This window comes from Amblyraja radiata, chromosome 3 (genome assembly GCF_010909765.2).
Source record: "Amblyraja radiata isolate CabotCenter1 chromosome 3, sAmbRad1.1.pri, whole genome shotgun sequence".
NCBI lineage: Eukaryota > Metazoa > Chordata > Chondrichthyes > Rajiformes > Rajidae > Amblyraja > Amblyraja radiata.
The window spans coordinates 85581501-85599941 of NC_045958.1; the positions used below are offsets into that span (position 1 = coordinate 85581501).

The 18441-nt window shown below is 43.8% G+C and overlaps 1 protein-coding gene across 1 annotated transcript in view; it reads left to right on the plus strand.

Annotated features, from left to right (window-relative positions):
• The first annotated feature begins 14857 nt into the window (after positions 1 to 14857).
• LOC116971571 (neuronal acetylcholine receptor subunit alpha-7-like) overlaps positions 14858 to 18441 on the plus strand; it is a 193506-nt gene continuing 189922 nt past the window's right edge. The window contains exon 1 of the mRNA XM_033018804.1: positions 14858 to 14897. Coding sequence (XP_032874695.1) covers positions 14858 to 14897 — 40 coding nt within the window. The remainder of the gene's footprint in view (positions 14898 to 18441) is intronic.

Below are 18441 nucleotides of genomic sequence, written 5' to 3' on the forward strand. Positions count from 1 at the left end.
CCGCCCACGGCCAGGGATGGGGCGCTCGGGGAGGATGGGATGGGGACGGTCCATTGGCGGTGCTTGCGGCACCGGAGACCCAGGTCCGATCCTGGCTGCGGATGGGCACGGGTCTGTGTGCTTGCAGCGGCACGGTTGCCGGGGGTGTTTATCGTGAGTGACCTTTTAACAAATCCCATGATTCCTTGCGTTATTCGGAATACTGTCATGGTTTTAAGACTCAACATTTGGATAAGATGACACAGACACGGAGAATTCTTCAAGAAGACGAAAAGCCTTTATTTGCAAATATTTAGCTTGGAACATTCAGAGATGACACCACCTGTCCGCTCTCCAATTGCTCTCCGATCCACAGAAACAAACAGCTTTTTATTACAGTTTTCAGCCTTATCTTCTGCTACATTATCTTTCATGCTGTACTCCTTTGCATCATTCTGTCTTTGATTCTAGTATTTACTGTCTCGCCACCATTACTTCCGACCTTGGTTCAATCTTATTAAACTTTACATTCCCTTCGTATCTTCCCCATCTTCCAGTCCCGCCTCAAGACCCATCTCTTCACCTCTGCCTATCCTTAGCCCCACGTCCCCGTCCCTTTTCATCTGTGCATTAATTGCCTCATGCTGTGTTTTGTATTGAATTCTGTCTTTACTTTGTGTACTAGTCATGTCTCTACTATTTATTTCATTCCCCTTACATGTTTTTCCTATACATGCTCAATTTTTGTAAGGTGTCCTTGAGACTCTTGAAAGGCGCCCATAAATAAAATGTATTATTATTATTACCTCTCTCTTTGACTCGCCACCCTTAAATTTAACTTTAATCTCACAGCTATGTCCTGCCACCATTATGTTCCAGCTAAAGCAACTTTATGCCAAGGTTACCCACACACCATACATATTGGTTTATAATATTGGTTTATATGTTTACACACAAAGATACAAAATGTGCAAAAGTAAAAATAAGAAGTAACTTCCATAATACCGAACTCGCTTATTGCACTACATGAATGATCAGTGTTTTATATCTCCAGCAAAGTTAAGTTGGTGAATGCAGGTGAATCTCATGAACAGACCACTGTTGAAGTCTACACTAGCTCTAGGGGTGGGGTGGGAGGTTGGGGTCATTATCATTGATATTGTCTGAAGAAGGGTTCTCAGATATATTATAATAAATATACCAAAGGTAGACATAAAATGCTGGAGTAACTCAGTGGGTCAGGTAGCAGCTCTGGAGAAAATGGATAAGTGATGTTTTGGGTCAGGACCCTTCTTCAGACCGATATAAAGATATGATATGAAGAAGGGTCTTGACTCGAAACGTCACCTATCCATTTTCTCCAGAGATTCAGCCTGACCCCTCCCCCCCAATTGAGTTGCTGCAGCACTATGTTCCTTTCCACAGGATCTATGCTGGGACTTCCGTTGTTTGTGATATATATAAATGATTTGATGTAAATGGGTTGGTCAGTAAGTTTGCAGATTACACTAAAATTGGCAGAATTAAGGACAGAGAGAAAGGTTGTCAGCGATACAGCAGCTACAGAAATGTGTGGAGAAATGGCAGATGGAGATTAATCTGTGCAAGTGTGAGGTATTGCACCTCAGGAGGTTGTTTGAAGAGGCAAGTAGTGTGTGTAGTCCTGCTTCCCTATCACAGGAAGGATGTGGAGGCTTTGGAGCGGCTTTGATGCAGAAGATGTTTTGAAAAACGATGCCTGGATTAGAGGGCATTCGCTATAAAGAGAGATTAAACAAACTTGGTTTGCTTTCTCTGGAGCATCGGAGGCTGAGAGGAGATCTGAGAGAAGTATATACAATTATGAGAGGCATAGATAGGGTAGACAGTCGGAACATTTTGCCCAAGAAGAAATGTCAGACTGATGGCATAACTTTAAGGTGAAAGGGGCAAACCCGGAGTTGGGGCGGCAGCCCGGAGCGGAGACTGCGGGACCCGGAGCTGGGGCGGCGGCCTGGAGCGGCTGCCCGGAGCTGATGTTGTGGCGGGCCGTCTCGGAGCGGAGACGGCGTTCCGGCTTTCGGCGGCGGCGACATCACCACGGAGGTCCGCTGGACTGGAGGGCGGCATCTCCGGCCTGGGTCGATCGCCTCAGCGCAGAGGGAGAACAAGGAGGGAAGAGACGGAGACTAAGACTTTGCCTCCATCACAGTGAGGATGTGCTTGGTGAACTCACTGTGGTGGATGTTTAATTTATGTTTATTGTATGTTTTGTTTTTATGGGTTCTGTGTATGACTGCAGGCAACATAATTTCGTTCAGACCGAAAGGTCTGAATGACAATAAAGCAATCTAATTCTAATTCTAATTCAAAGTTTAAAGGAGACGTGCGGGGCAAGTTTCCTACACAGAGAGTGGTGGGTGCCTGAAATGCTCTGCCATGGGTAGTGGTGAATGCAGATATATGGTAGTAGCATTTACAAGGCTTTTACACACATGGATATGCAGGGAATGGAGGGATGTGGATCGTGTGCATGCAGAGGAGATTATGTTCACTTGTCATCCTGTTCCGCACAGACATTTTCAAACAATGTTCCTGTTCCTATGCTGTACCTTTTGATGTTTTGAACCATGAATAATGAATGGAAATTCCTTATGAAGCCCTGAAATGTGAATGGAATTAGACAGGGTGATGGATTGAAACATTAACTCAATTAAACACAATAAATAACGAATGCATTTTGACCCAGTAAAACATATTATTTATTGTTCAGCTGCAATTGACAATGCTGTGTATTTTTTGCTTACCACACATTTCATTTTACAGAGAGACACAACATATCAACAGCAGGATATTTATTGATGCAATGTATATGGTAACAAAATTCACTTGAAATAAGACTGAATCTATTAGAATTATTATTAGGGGTAGAAGCTGGTGTCTCTAAACTTGATGGATTGTAGTTATTGCCCATTAAAGACTGCTGAATGACAAGATTGGTCGCGATACTAAGAAGTGAACTGCGCAGATACAAAGAGCTTAATAAGAGAGGTGTGTAAATTGATGGGTTGGCAAGTAGATTGTAAATGAATGTGAGAGAGTTTTATGTTTTTCATTGAAGTAATTGAAAGGTACACTATGGAAATACTGTAGATCCTTTGGCCCACTGAGTCCACGTCGACCTATTCACACTAGTTCTACGTTACCCCATTTTTACATCCATTCCCTACACACTATGTGCAATTAACAGATCAATTAACCTGCAAACCCGCATGTCTTTGGGATGTGGAAGAAAAACAGAACACCTGGAAGAAAACTAGGCGATCACAGGGAAAACATGCAAACTCCACATGGACAGGACCCAAACTCAGGTTTTAACCTGGGTCTCTGGCGCTGTGGGATAGCAGCTCCTCTGCTGGAGCTATGCCACTATGCCACCCATTCCATAGGAAAAGTGGGAAAACAGATGATTCCAAACAAGTAGATGGTAGTGCATAGATGTAGTTGCTGTGCTGCTTCATGAGTCAATATGGCACGTGGTTTGGAGGCTGTTACTGGATACAAGAGTACAATTACAGTATAGTTTATTGTCATGTGTACCGAGTAGTCTTGTTGCAATTGCACAGAGCCTTGTTAAGACTAAAAAATAGAAAACATTAAAAGTCCTCAGCAGTTCAAACTGTAGGAAGAGAAATGGATCCAACGTTTCCATTCAAAGACCCATCATCAGATAGTCAGCAGCACCTTTGGAGAGTGACCCTTCATCAGAACTCCCAAAATCTTGAATCCTTTAGAGATCAAAATTCTGCAAATCCTAGGCTTGAATACTTTCAATGACACATTAGCTCCAAAGATACGCAGCCTTCAAATGTGAATTTCCCTTTCTCGTTAGTTCCTCAGGATAATCAATAAAATCCAGGAATTAATCATAAGAATTTGTCTGAATGGCCTCCCAAACAAATCTCTTCCTCCTACTATGTCAATACCTTATCAGTGCTATGATTCCTTATTGTGTATGCTTTTGTGTTGAGAATATTCAATGGTATTCCAGACATGATTCTTTGCATTCCATCCAGACTCTATGTATTCTATTCCTTTACCACTAGCTTCATTCTTCTTCCTAGCCCTTGATTCCTGAATGACTTCCTTCCTTGTTCTCCATAAACCTCAGCCCATTCATAAATCTATTACCTGAATGTAGCTGGTGTACTGTTTCTTGAGCCAATATGGCATTTGATTTGTAAGTCTTTACTGGGGTAAATACTGAATCAAGTTTCACCTGTACACAGGCCATGTTGACATCCATGTAAGGTCAGGTTCAATTGGTAGCATTCCTTCCTATGAGTTGGAAGGTTCTGGGCTCAAAGCCCAATGAACCAAGACATCAACTCCAGTTCCTGAGATGTTTGCAAAATAATCTAGGCTAATGCTACTGGAGAGTGCCTGAAGAAGATTTTCACTCCAGGAGTTACCATATTTCAAATGAAATGTTAGACAATGGTTTCTTGGGTTAATGTAAAAGATTAAGATTAAGGAGAATTATCTGTAATGTCCTGATCAGTTTATGCCAAAGATAGTTGCTGAGTTGTGGGGGAAAAGTCTTCCATTCTCTTAAACGATGGCACCCCTGACAGTAAAGCAGTCTCTCAAACAGAACTGGTTGGCAAATTCATTGGCTACTGTAAATTAACCTTTGTGTAGGAAGACAGGGTAAGTTGCAAGGAAATACGTGGGAGGATGTGATTAATGGGAATGTTCTTCCATGGACTCATTTGGTCAAATTGCCTCTTTCGATGTTGTAATGAAATATGAAAATATTATTTAATAGTTAATCCAATTTGCAACTCCCCAGATAATGAAATGCAATGCATAAAAATCCAAATGCATATACCGTAATCATTCAGACACATACTGATATTTGGCAAATTACATTCATGTCCTTACAGTAGGTACCTGGTAATAACCATCTCCATCAATTCAATAGAAGTTCTGTCAATATTAGGGACTAATCATCAGGATGTCAAGGAGTTCCCCATAGTAATCCAACTATACTCTCTGGTCAGGTTTGCTGTTGTTGTGTTAGTTCTCCATATTTCTGATATTACAAGTTAAAATACTTCAGAATACTGTGAAGCACCTTGGGGTGCTATATAAAACATATATTTAGCTCTTTGAATTTGATCCACATTATGTTCTATTTACAATGTAATTAAGTCAAAATTAACATAAATGGTGATTATATGAAACCTGCACAAATTGATCTTCCCTTCTATTTCCTTCTGGACACAAAATACTTCAAGGTTATGTGGTTATGGAATCAAGTAGTGTATTGAGATAGAAGATCAGTAATCTTTTAGTGAATGACAGATCAGTGTCAAAAGACCAAATGGCCTTATTCTGATATTCTATTTTAATTACCACTTTAGGAAGATTCTGCTGCCCAGGGAAGTACAATGCCAACATGATCTTGGAGAGAACAAATACATTTTTTTTTTTTTGCTTTGTAACTTTCCATCTCTTTCAAGACCAGGAACTAGCAAATGGCTAGCATTTATGTAGTAGCTAATGTAATATTAAATTTTATGTCATATTAAAAGTTTCACACAGTTAACAAACTTTTTCTCTGCCACAATTACAATTACTTTTGCCACATGCTCCCTTTTTTCTCTTGTTGAGATAGACAACAAATCCTCCTCCATTGAACTGTTCTTTCCAGAAATGGTATTCCTTCGGCTGCCTTTTGAATTGCCGGTGGCATGTTTGTTCCATTGATAAGCCAGAGATGAATCTCCACCTTCCGTTCATGAACACATGTTCAGGAAGTTGCAGTGCTTATTCCCAGTGGAATAAGTGTGGTCAGCAATCTGTCTCAATTAATGGTGGCCAAATTACTGGAACTAATAATAATCAATGAGGGCAATAATGTTGCTACTTAGCTGTAATTCATGAGGCATCATTTATCGTGTAAACAGATGGATGAGAAGAGAATGGAGCACATGATTGAATCTCCCTGTTGAGCTCTAGGGATACCCGAACTGGATAACATGCCAGAATACACCACCTGATGACACCTAAAGCATCCTTTTTGCTTGTCGGTCACAAGATCTAAACTGGGGAAGAAATAAACTTACACTTCCTTGCTCGTGTTTTAAAGAGCTAGCATTTCAATTACTTTTGACATTTAGAATCGGGCTCAGTTTCAGGATAAATTCATACAATTGGGAGAGGAACAAAGCAGGGTAGAATTTCAATGTTTACTTACCAAACCGCAACAAAGCAACCATTCAGTGGTATCTTGAATTATGTCATCAGACAATGATTTATAAATCAAGTAAAAGCATTGATTTGTTAAATAAAATATGTTGCCTGAAACAATTGAACTGACTCATAACAGGAATAAATTCAGAAGAATAATCACAATTAGTCCCTGGATCTTATTTCAAATTCAGGGCGAGCTGCCATTGCAAGCTGCCATCACTTCAACACCACCTTCTCAAGGACAATTAAGGGCCTGTCCCACTTGGCGATTTTTTTGGTAATTGCCGGCATCATTGACTGACGTATCAGGTCACCAAAGAATTTGTGGCGTGATGCGGCAGTGACGCAGCATGATGACGTATGACGCACGGTGTTTTTTCAAGTATCGCAAACATTTTTTGTCGCCGCTGGATTCTGAAATGTTCAAAATCTTTTGGCGACACTGATATGATGCCAGCAGTCGCCGAAAAAATAGCCAAGTGGGACAGGTCCTTTAGAGATATGTGTTGACCTGGTCACTGACATCCGCATCTGAGAATTAAAAGGAGCTCCGCATTTTCACAATCATTAAGTGTGTCATTCTGTGATTGTATTTATGTTACCATGTCAAAGATGACAGCGTTATCTCAAGTCAATCATCTGGGGATGCCCGTGCTGCGATGGAGAACTAAGGTTCAAGAGGGTATAAACTTGATTTCTCTAACAGCTTTCAAGAAGGCTCATGTTTTTACACTTCACGTGCCTGAAGAAACAACTTCAGAAGGAAAGTGTAGATATGGACCGTCAGCCTAGACGTGCACAGTGCTGAGGAGGAAGCCTATGTGCAGAGCTTCCTGACATCTGACTCACTTATTTACCATGACACAGAAAGAGGCCATTCAGCTTATCAGGCCCAAGCAGAACATGTCACCAACCCAAATCCCCCTCTCTTTAGATTGAAACAAAATGCTGGAGTAAATCAGCGGGACAGGCATCTTCTCTGCAGAGAAGGAATGGGTGACGTTTGAGGTCGAAACCCTTCTTCGGACTGAAGGGTCTCAACCCGAAACGTCACCCATTCGTTCTCTCCAGAGATGCTGCCTGTCCCGGTGAGTTACTCCAGCATTTTGTGTCTTTCTTTGGTGTAAACCAGCATCTGCAGTTCCTTCCCACACAATCCCCCTTTCTCTTTATTTCTCTGTTCCTCAAGACCCCACTTTTGCTTATTTTGCTACATACCCTCAACAGCCAATTGACCTACCAGCCCATCATTAGAAAGGAACTGGAGGAACTTCCACAATTGCGGGGAGAACATGTAAACTCCACAGATCCCACTCATGTCATGATCATCGTGGTTAGCTGGGACTATGACGTATCAACAGTATCTACTGCATCACCATGCCACAAATCTATTTGCACATTATCTCCATTGTGGCCCTGGCATTTGTCTTCAGCTGCTGTTTGAGAATGGGTTGAAGGATTATCTACCAGCAATAAAGTAACTGTCATTACAATAATAGAGTTGGACTTGCTCTGTTCATGGCCATTTTGCCCTTGCCAGCTCTATGGCAGCCAAGGCAGTCAAACATAATGAATTGTATAGCTCAATATACTAAACAGTTTTGTGTCTTATTGCTAACACACAATAGCTTTCTCGTGGCCATAAATTATATGAAATAGCCTCATACATGTAAGGCATTAACCAGGTCCATACCACTGAGACAGAGCTGGATAAGTGAATGGCAATAGTAGCATTTTTTAAAGTAATTAAAGTATGTTTAGTTCCATCTCATCGAAAGAAAAATCAGCTTTGTGGGCCACCTTGGAGGTGACATTCAATCCCTTCCTCAGTGTCTTTGCCCAAAGCTGTCTAAGATAGCCAAGTGCTTTCATACACTGTTGTATTATATGGGTTGAATCATCAGCAACTGGATTGTTAAGAAATTGTTCCTGGATTGTTAGCTGTTAATCTTGATCCATACCCAGCGTTGACATGTATATATCATGAATAGAGCACCTGCAGCAATTTTTCACAATGCAGCTTCAATCCATCTTTTTCTACTTCGGACCTAGAAACTGTGCACAAGATTATGCACACAGTTTCCCCAGAGAATGGACTTCAAAGTATGAATTCTAACCTAACCAAAAAACTGCAAAGTAAGAGACATTGATGGTGTTGTGGGCAGGGATTACATGGCACAGTGATCAAATAGTGCAGGATTGGTAGTGCAGAGAATCAGAGGGATGAGGTTTGGTGATTAGGTCCAGGATATTTCAGGCCAGTGATTAAGGGAGCTGAGGATGGACGGTCTGAAAGTGTGTGCAGTCTTGTGCTATGATTCAAGAGGGAGGGATTGAGCCTTTCATCTGGTTGTAGTAGGACTACAACCAGTCAATGAATAACAAAGCTGTCATGAAGAACTTCCTAGGAGGTTTGGTAGTTGAAAATGTAATTCCACTGAAAAAGAACTGAAACTTAAATAGTTCTTCACAGAGATGAGACCTGATAAATTGCTGGAGGATGATTAAAATAACATTTTCTGCTGAATACATGTGGTGGGAGTGGAGTGAAGCAGCTCAATGAATCAAATAGGGTTTACTGAGACGTTCTAGGACCAGATTATAGGACCAGATTTAGGCCATTCGGCACATCTTCCTTTTCACACAGAGAGTGGTGAAGCTCTGGAACTCCCTGCCACAGAGGGTAGTCGAGGCCAGTTCATTGGCTATATTTAAGAGGGAGTTAGATGTGGCCCTTGTGGCGAAGGGGATCAGAGGGTATGGAGAGAAGGCAGGTACGGGATACTGAGTTGGATGATCAGCCATGATCATATTGAATGGCGGTGCAGGCTCGAAGGGCCGAATGGCCTACTCCTGCACCTAATTTCTATGTTCTATGTTTCTATCAAGCCTACTCCACTAGTCAACCATGGCTGATACTGGCTTTCTTTGCAGTGGATGCTCTTCATGGTCTCCTAGCTGGTCAGAAAGTGGCTGCAGGTGACTGTGAAGCTCACCTTTGTTCTGAGACACTGAGGGCCTGTTTCCGCGCTGTATCTCTGAAGCTCCTATTTTAGGTAACTAACTAACCACCTAATCTCCGCCCTTTTTTTAAAATCCGCCCTCTTTGCCATGTGTCATTCTGGACTCACACCCATTTCTCCCCTCCACCTCCCCTTCCACCTCCATTCGTTTCTCTGGCTTCATAATTCGTAAGTCTTCTATCCTTATCTTACACCTTTTGTCTTTTCATCTCTGACCTTTGTCTAACCATTGCCAATCAAAAGCTCCCCTTACCTGCATCTAGCTATCAATTGCCAGGCTTTGTCCTGCCCCTCTTCTCTTCCAGATTTCTTCACACACCCCCACCCCACCATCACAATTAGTTTGAAGAAGGATCGAGAACTGAAATGTTACCTGATCCAGGTTCTAAAGATATACTGCCTGGCCCGCTGAGTTACTCCGGCACTTTGTATATTAGTTTGTAAACCAACTTCTGCAGTTCCTTGTTTCTACATTGATTTTATAGTTGATGCCTCTATTCATAAAGCCCTGAATTATGAATAACTTATTTTCTTAAATTGCCCAGCCATTTGGATTTGTGCACTCCTTCCCCTAGGTCCTGAAAACAGAATAAAAAGTATAATTAATGGTAAAAGGTACCATTTTTTATGTTAATTTAATTGACCTGATGATAACTAGCAAGTTCAGAAATGGACATGGAGGGCTGAAGTGCCATGATATTGAAGTATGCACATGCTTCTTCTGCTATTGCAGTTTCCCAGATCCTCAGGAAAGAACTTACTTCATGCACAAGATAAGCTTGCCTGAGGTTTGGGCAATATATTCCAATGGATAGGGGATTGCGTAACTAACAGAAATCAGTGAGAATGGGTCATTTTTTGGATTAGTAATTCATAAATATGCAATAACACAGGGATGAGTGGTGGGTCTCAACTAGAGGGCCTGTCCCACTTAGACGATTTTTTAGGCGACTCCCGGCCAGGGTGTCGCCTGTATGGTCGTGAGTAGTCTCCTCAGTTGCCCAAAGAGTCTTAGAGTTTTTCTGGTCGCCGCTGGATTTTGAAATGTTCAAATCTTTTCGGTGACAGTCGGCGATCGTGGGCTTGTCGTAGCTTGTCTTCTCCTGTTGTAGGTTGTCATATGTTGTCGCCAGGATGACGTAGGTTGTCACCAGGTGACGGAGGTTGTCGCCGATGCTGACTTCGGTGAATTCCATTGTCGTAGTCGCTGGCAGTCCCCGAAAAAATCGCCTAAGTGGGACAGGCCCATTAGTCTAGTCGGCGTTTTTCTGGAGACCTGCTATGACTATGACAGTCGCTGGCAGTCACCTAAATAAAATCGCCTAGTGGACAGGCCCTTAACCCACTAATAACATGGATGGATTTGCTGATGATACAAAGGCAGGTGGCTAGCAAGTGTGATAATACATCGAGACTTCAAATAATTACAGATAGATTAATCGGATGGACAAAATTTTGACAGATGGAGTTTACTGTAAATATTTCAGAACATGGCATCCAATTGTTCCAAAATCTTAATGGTCTTGCATCTGAACATTATTGGAAGGGGTATAGAATATAGTGGTGAACCTGTGCAATTCTCTGCCACAGAAGGTAGTTGAGGCCAGTTCATTGGCTATATTTAAGAGGGAGTTAGATGTGGCCCTTGTGGCTAAAGGGATCAGGGGGTATGGAGAGAAGGCAGGTACAGGATACTGAGTCGGATGATCAGCCATGATCATATTGAATGGCTCGAAGGGCCGAATGGCCTACTCCTGCACCTATTTTCTATGGTTCTATAAAGAATGCTACTGAAATGTCAGCCTTTATTGTGATGTATAAGTAGTGCAAAGATATTCCTGAATAAAGTTTTACATGACGCTACAGGATGCTGGTGAGACAAAAACTGGAATGCTATGTACTGTTTTGATCACCTTATTTAAGGACGAATAAGGTTGTACTGGATGTAGTGCAGATAAAGTTCACTTGTTCGATTATTGGGATGAAGGAGTTGATGAATAAATTAGTTTTAGATTTAGGTTTATTATTATTGTTACCTGTACTGAGGTACAGTGAAAGGTTTTGTTTTGCATGCTATCCAATCAAATCTGATAATACTGCACATAAATACAATCAAGCGAACTCAAGTACAACAGGTAGAGCAATGGGAAAGATAAAGAGTGCAGAATATAGTTTCCAGCATTGTAGTGCACCAAGTACTTAAACAAAGTACAATGTTTGCAATGGGGTAGAAGTGAATTGTACTGTGCTCAGTTTGAGCCTTGATTCATTAGAATTCAAAAGAATGAGAGTTTATCTTAATGAAGTACATTGCTATCCAGGGAGTTTTGAAAGAATGGGTGCTATAAAGATGTTGCCCCTAGTGGGGATATCAAGAACTAGGGGAGATGAATGCAAAACAAGGAGGTGTAGAAGATTATTTTTCTCTCAGAGTCTGGTGAAACTTTGGAATTATTTCTGTCAAGGAGCTGTTGAGCTGGAGTCATTGAATATACTCAAGGCAGAGTTTGGCAGCCAGTCCATCATGCATCTCCACCCCCCAGCACTGACTCGATCGACACCACATTGCCTCAGAGAAGCTGCCAACTCATGACCCACTCACATCATGGTCATTCTCTCTTTTCCTCTCTCATGTCAAGCAGAGGATACAAAAGTTTGAAAACATACAGCTCCTCATTCAAAGCAGTCTCTTCCCTGCTGTTATCAAACTCTTGAATAGACATCTCATATAAATCTAGCTTGCTGTGTCCCTTGCACTTTCTTTTATTTCCGCTTTCTCTGTAACTGAGTAGCTGTAACAGCATATTCACGAGGTTTTGTTTGCACTACCTTTTCTGCTCATGTGTGGTGATGATTTGCCTGGAATGCATGCAAGGTTTTGCATTTAGGACACGTGACAATAATTAAGCAATACCAATGTGAGCTGTAAGGGAGTCAAGGGGTAGAGTGGAAAAGTGGTGTTGAGGGACCACTCACAAATCCGTTCATTATTGCATGTTGAGGCAGATTCAACCCACTGACTGGCTGACTTCAGCTCCTACATCTTACTCTTCATTCAAACCATACTAGTCTATTAACACCCAGTTGAAAATGCTTTGATTCTGGTTATTAATCTTATTAAACTTATGAAAAGCCATCTGATCGATCAAATATACCATATCCAACTATTCTCATTTATCTATTGCACTGATTATAACCCTCCCTCCCCCCCCCCCCCCCCCCACTCCCCCCCAACCCCGCTGCCAACAACCTTGATTTGTGTTTCCACTTAAGAATATATTCCCCACTAATATCGTTAAGATAGCTATAGTTCCCTGCTTCCCCTCTTCCTCCTTATAGTCAGCTTACATTTGCTGCCATCTGAGTCATTCTGGAATTTTGGAAGATAACCATCAATGCATCCGTAAACACATACATTTGTGTTTGGAAATGATGGCTTTGATTATGCATGCTTTGGCCAAGTGCTTCATACCAACCTGTCCACCATGAATGATAGTAATACTTGTAGAAAATAGAAAGGGGAATTATGAAACAAGAAAATCTGACTGTTATGTTGAAGAATGGTAAACAACGATATGCTTATATACAGTACATTAAGAACATGTATTAACACTGTCTTCTAAAATGTTCCATGGAAACCTTGCTCATAAATTATTTTCAACATGCAGCCTCTAATAATTATCGAGTCACAGAGTTGTACAACATTGAAGCAGACCCTGGTACTAATCTGGACGGTGCTTTTGATCAGTTACTTTGTTGCCTACACGTTTAAATTCTATTAGAGTTTATGATAGGAAACTTCATCAAGGTCCCCACCATTTCTTTGGTGTAATAGATGTGAGAATCATACATAGAATCTCAAAAATAGCAGAGTCATTTAAATTTTTACCTCTGAAACATTGATGCCAGACTTCAGTTGACTTTGGTTCTGAACAGGAAATTACTCTTAAATCCGAAGGAAAATACAACAACTGATTGCTCAGTTAATGGCTTTATGTGCCTGAAGCCTCAATACTTTCTCTGCTTGCTTTGAACTGGAGAACATTGATGCACCTTTCAGCCCCCTAGAGCTGTCAACAACTGTAATCTCAATCACCAAAGCAAATATCAGAAGATAGTTCATTGAATTGAATTGAATTGAATTGAATTCCTTTATTGTCATTCAGACCTTACGGTCTGAACGAAATTTCGTGCCTGCAGTCATACATACAATCATACAATAATAAACAACAATAAACACAAATTAACACCACCACAGTGTATCCTCCAAGCACCTCCTCACTGTGGTGGAGGCAAAAATCTTAGGGTTACTGTCTCTTCCCTCCCCTTCTCCCTCTGCGCTGAGGCGATTCCCCACCGGGCGATGGCACAACAGTCCCGCAGCTCACCGAACCCCGCAAACGGGCGTGGTCGAAGCTGCCGCCCACCAGTCCAGCACACGCAGCCGCTGGCCCGCGGCTGAACCCCAGACTCAGGTCACCGCCGCCAGAACGCCGTCCCAGCCACCGGAGCACCGTTCCAGCCCCGAGCCGGATCGCCCTCACGTGATTACCGTTCTCCCTCGGGCTGGGCCACTCCGACGGGAGTGCCGTTCTCCGTTCTCCCTCGGGCTGGGCCACTCCGACGGGAGTGCCGTTGCACCCTCGGGCTGGGCCACTCCGACGGGAGTGCCGTTCTCCCTCGGGCTGGGCCACTCCGACGGGAGTGCCGTTCTCCCTCGGGCTGGGCCACTCCGACGGGAGTGCCGTTCTCCCTCGGGCTGGGCCACTCCGACGGGAGTGCCGTTCTCCCTCGGGCTGGGCCACTCCGACGGGAGTGCTGTTCCTCCCTCGGGCTGGGCCACTCCGACGGGAGTGCTGTTCCTCCCTCGGGCTGGGCCACTCCGACGGGAGTGCTGTTCCTCCCTCGGGCTGGGCCACTCCGACGGGCCACAGCCCCTCACGGGAAAGTCTCTCAGCCCCTCGCCAGGCCGCTCTCACGAGAGCGCAGTTCCAGCCACGGGCTGGGCCACCCTCACGGGAGCTCAGGGCAAGTCCTGTCAGCTGCCTCCAGAGTCCCGAGGTCGCCAGCTCCGCCATCAGGCCTCAGCGTAGACGGAGGCAGAGAAGGGGGATACGACAAAAAGGTCGTATTCCCCTGAAGGGAGAGACAGCAAGCCCCGTTACACCCCCCACCCCCCCCCCCCACATAAACACGACCTAAAAACCAAAAACGTAACTAGACAAACCGAAAAAACCAACACAAAAAAGTAAAAGACAAACGGACTGCAGGCGAGCCGCTGCCGTTCCCAGCGCCGCCACTTCCGGGTGAACCTTGGAAAGCGTTCATCCCCAATGGTCACATTCTTAAAACCTGCACAAACCAACTGGCTGGAGACTATGCAGACATCTTTAACCTCTCATTGCTAAGGTCTGAGATTTCCAGTTTTAAAATACATCAATAATACAACCGCCAGAGAGCAAAATAAGGTGCCTCAATGCCTACTGACCGGTGGCATTGACGTCCATGGTGATGAAGTGCTTTGAGAGGTTGAATATAATGCATAATTTTATATCGAAGTCACATGAGTGACTACGTGAAGAGCCCGCCAGCCCGCATGCGCGTCAATACATTGACGCATGGCGCGAGAATCGGAGCAGTTCGAAACTGCTCCGACAGGTAAGGGGGGAAAAAAACGGGCCGCTGCTCGGGAACAGGGGCGGTGGGCCCGGAGAAGCTGGCACAGTTTGTGCAGCTGCCGCCGTGGAGGCGAGATAAAAAGTAGCAGCGGCAGGATTGCTGAATGTTATGGAAGCTCCGCGGGAGCTCATGGTTTAAAAATAGCAGCAACCTGCGCGACCGGGATTGCTGAATACTATGAAGGCTCCGCGGAAGCTCATGTTCTAAAAATAACAGCATCCGGCGCGGCCAGTGGAAAACTATGAGAGGCTCCGTGGGAGCAGGCTCTGTAACGAGAAATATGTTCCGTGCACCGGAGGCATTAACAGACGGCTCCAGCCAAATGCCTGTGGCAACACCTCGGTTCAGGGTTGCAGTATTCCTCCCACTGATGAGGGGAGAATCGATGATTGCAGAGGTGAATCTGATTATGGGCCAGATGGGGGCCGTAGGCCTGGGGAGGCAACACCTTGTTCAGGGTTGAACATTTTTTTCCTCCCCTAATATACTCCGTTGAGGCTCCAGTAGGGAGCAAGGACTCGGAGTCACTAGCAGGCGCAACCTGTCTAGTAAGTACAATAAATAAATGAATGAACAAACAAACAAATATAAAAATAAAATAAATGGATGAACAAATTAAAAGGAAAGGAAATGTGCTCCTAGCTCAGGAGACATTTACAGGCTGTGTCAGTCAGATGCCTGTGGCAGCAACACCTGGTTCAGAGTTGCGTGATAATATCTCCCACTCAGACGAATGGAAGCAATACCTGGCTCAGGGTTGCGTTATGATATTTCCGCTCAGAAGAGTGAAGTGTTGGAGATTCTTACATATGTGACTCCAACTATGTGGATATCAATAAGGAAAGCAAATTCCTGAACTAATGGGGGAAATGCTGCATTTTTAATCATATGAAGGAGCTGCCGGTTCTTGCCTCATATTTGCCATCTCTTTGGGGATAGAAGATCTGGCTAAAAGTATCCAGGGAATATGCCAGTCCAGATAACTACCAGACTTTTGGATGTTTCCATAAGCCAATTTCATCAGTTGGGATATCCCAGTGAGGATATGTAGGCAACAAAATTATGTCATCAAGCCCAAAAGATTTTTACAGGGCCAGTAACTTACAGCCTGCATAGTATCTCTTCAAAGAGGACTTATGAACCAAGTTGAAGACAAGCAGGGGGAATTTTAGACGGCTGCGGGAATGGAGTACCTTTCTAGGTGGTTAAAGCTCCAGTATTCCGGCAGGTTTTCCACCCTGTATTCAAGGAGCAGGAAACGCCGTTGAAGCTCCGGAGAGGAGCAGTCGGGAGTCAATAGCTGGCCTCGAAAGAACAGCTTGTTGAACCAGGTTTGCAGTAATGACAGGCGTGACCTGTCCAGCGAGCCCCGCTGAGGCTCCGAAGGACAACTGGCCAAGGAAGCAGCCTGTCTATCCAGGCTGGGAATATACTTACAGCGTGGCCTGCACAATAAAAGCTCCAGCAAGGGTCTAAGAGGTAGTAGGTCGAAGAAGTAGTCTGTCCCATTCGGCTCAGGAATGCTGGCAGGCGTGCCTTGCACAGCAATATCGCTTTTGAGCTCCGGAAATGAGTTGTTCCCAAGCGTGGGGCTGAAGATGTGGTCAGACAGGGTCTGCAATGGAAATTCGCTGAAGCTCCAACTAGCCGGTCGACCCAGGTTCAGAGACGCCGACAGGTAAGGTCTCTTTATTTACCTCCGTAAAACTCCAAAATGGAGCAGTCTATCGGCCCAGGTTTGGATTTACTGGCAGCATGGGCTGTCTAGTATCTTTTTCACTGTCTCTGGAGAAGATTAGGTTGATGCAGAGACATTGGCAGGGTGCCTTGCGTAGTAACTTCTGTAAGTTCCAAGTAGGAACAGCTTGGTTACCCTGGTTCAGGGTAGACCATCTTGGAACTGGCTGGCCATATGGGTCATATTGACCAGGGAAGCATTGCCTCAAGATCTATGATTGAGGTTATCGGGCTGTTCAGTAGAGTGAAGTAGTTGAAGTCTCCCTCTACACATGTTTAAATTTCGGCTCAGTTAGTGGAGTGCCAGTTCGTTGGAAACATCATTGCCATCCTCTCTGGGATAGGTAGCTACCAGCAGGAAGCCGGTCTGGCATGTAGTACTTTTATCTAACCTGCAGGTTCATGTTGTGAATCAAAAATGTATATATAATAATCTGTAGGCTCTCCATACCAGTATTCCTGATTAAATGGCTAGTCGAAGCAATTGTGTTGCACACACTGGCGACTCAGACAGGTGGTTGTAGTCAGAGGACTGCGAAGCAATCCCTGGTTCAGGCTTGCATTATGCTAATTTCCACTCTGAGGAAGAGCGTTGAGGATTCGTGGTGACTGACAGTCTAGAGTTGACAAGGAACTTGTATTCCCACATCAAATGGATGCTGTGTTTCAGCTCTAGCCATAAGGTTCTGATTATATGTTATCAGCGAAATAAATGAATAAATAGATAATGCATCTTCTGCGGCAAGAGAAGCCGAAAAATTTCCGTCCGTACGGTCAATAGAGGATACGATGGTTCCAAGTGGAATCAGTGACATCTCACAAAGGATGAGTAGTCTGCCCAAGAATAAGAGGGGTATTTCTGATATTTCTCAAGATTGCAGTAACATGGAGCATGCCAAATCAGGTTAGGATTTGACTAATCTGATCATGTGTTTGGTTACCCAGTTGAGATGGATGATTGGTTTTCAGCAATTTAGCTGATTCAGAGAATCGATCTTGAAGATGCATACTTTGCCATGTCTATGCACGAGGCACAAATATATCTGGTGTTTTGATGACAAAGCCAGTGGTGGAAGCTAATTCTGCCTTACTCAGATCAAAAGGGCATTGGGTCATCGAGTTTTTAGATGACAGGCAAAATTTGCGGCTGATAAGACTTAGGGGTTTATCAGTAGAATGGAAGCCAATAGAATGGATATTTCCGTTTCATCATACAGCAGGAGGCTTACATAGTGTGGTTTCAGAAGTTATGCAAATTTGGTTGAATATGCCTGGATGTTTGCAGATAGAATTCTGAACAGTTTTGCATCAGTTATTGTCTAACTCAAAGCCAATTGGGACTGTGGTCCGATTAAGAGCAATGGCCATTGTATGCAAGTTAGCATCATGGTATTATACTACTACGAGCGCAACCACCTACACGCAAACCCTGCGAAGACCCAAGCCTGCTCGTTCCATCTCAGGAACCGGGAAGCAAACAGACCCCTTAACATCACATGGTCTGGAACACCTCTTGAGCACTGCACCAACCCTGCCTACCTCGGTGTAACACTGGATCGCACTCTCTCCTATAAGGAACACGTCAAAAACATCAAATTGAAAGTTAACTCCCGAAATAACATCCTCCGGCAGCTGACCAACTCCAAATGGGGAGCCACAGCACACACATTAAGATCTACTGCTCTGGCCCTGTGCTACTCCTCTGCGGAGTATGCGTGTCCTGTTTTGGGGAGATCATCCCATGCCAAGAAACTAGACCCACCGTTGAATAACACCTGCCGCTCAA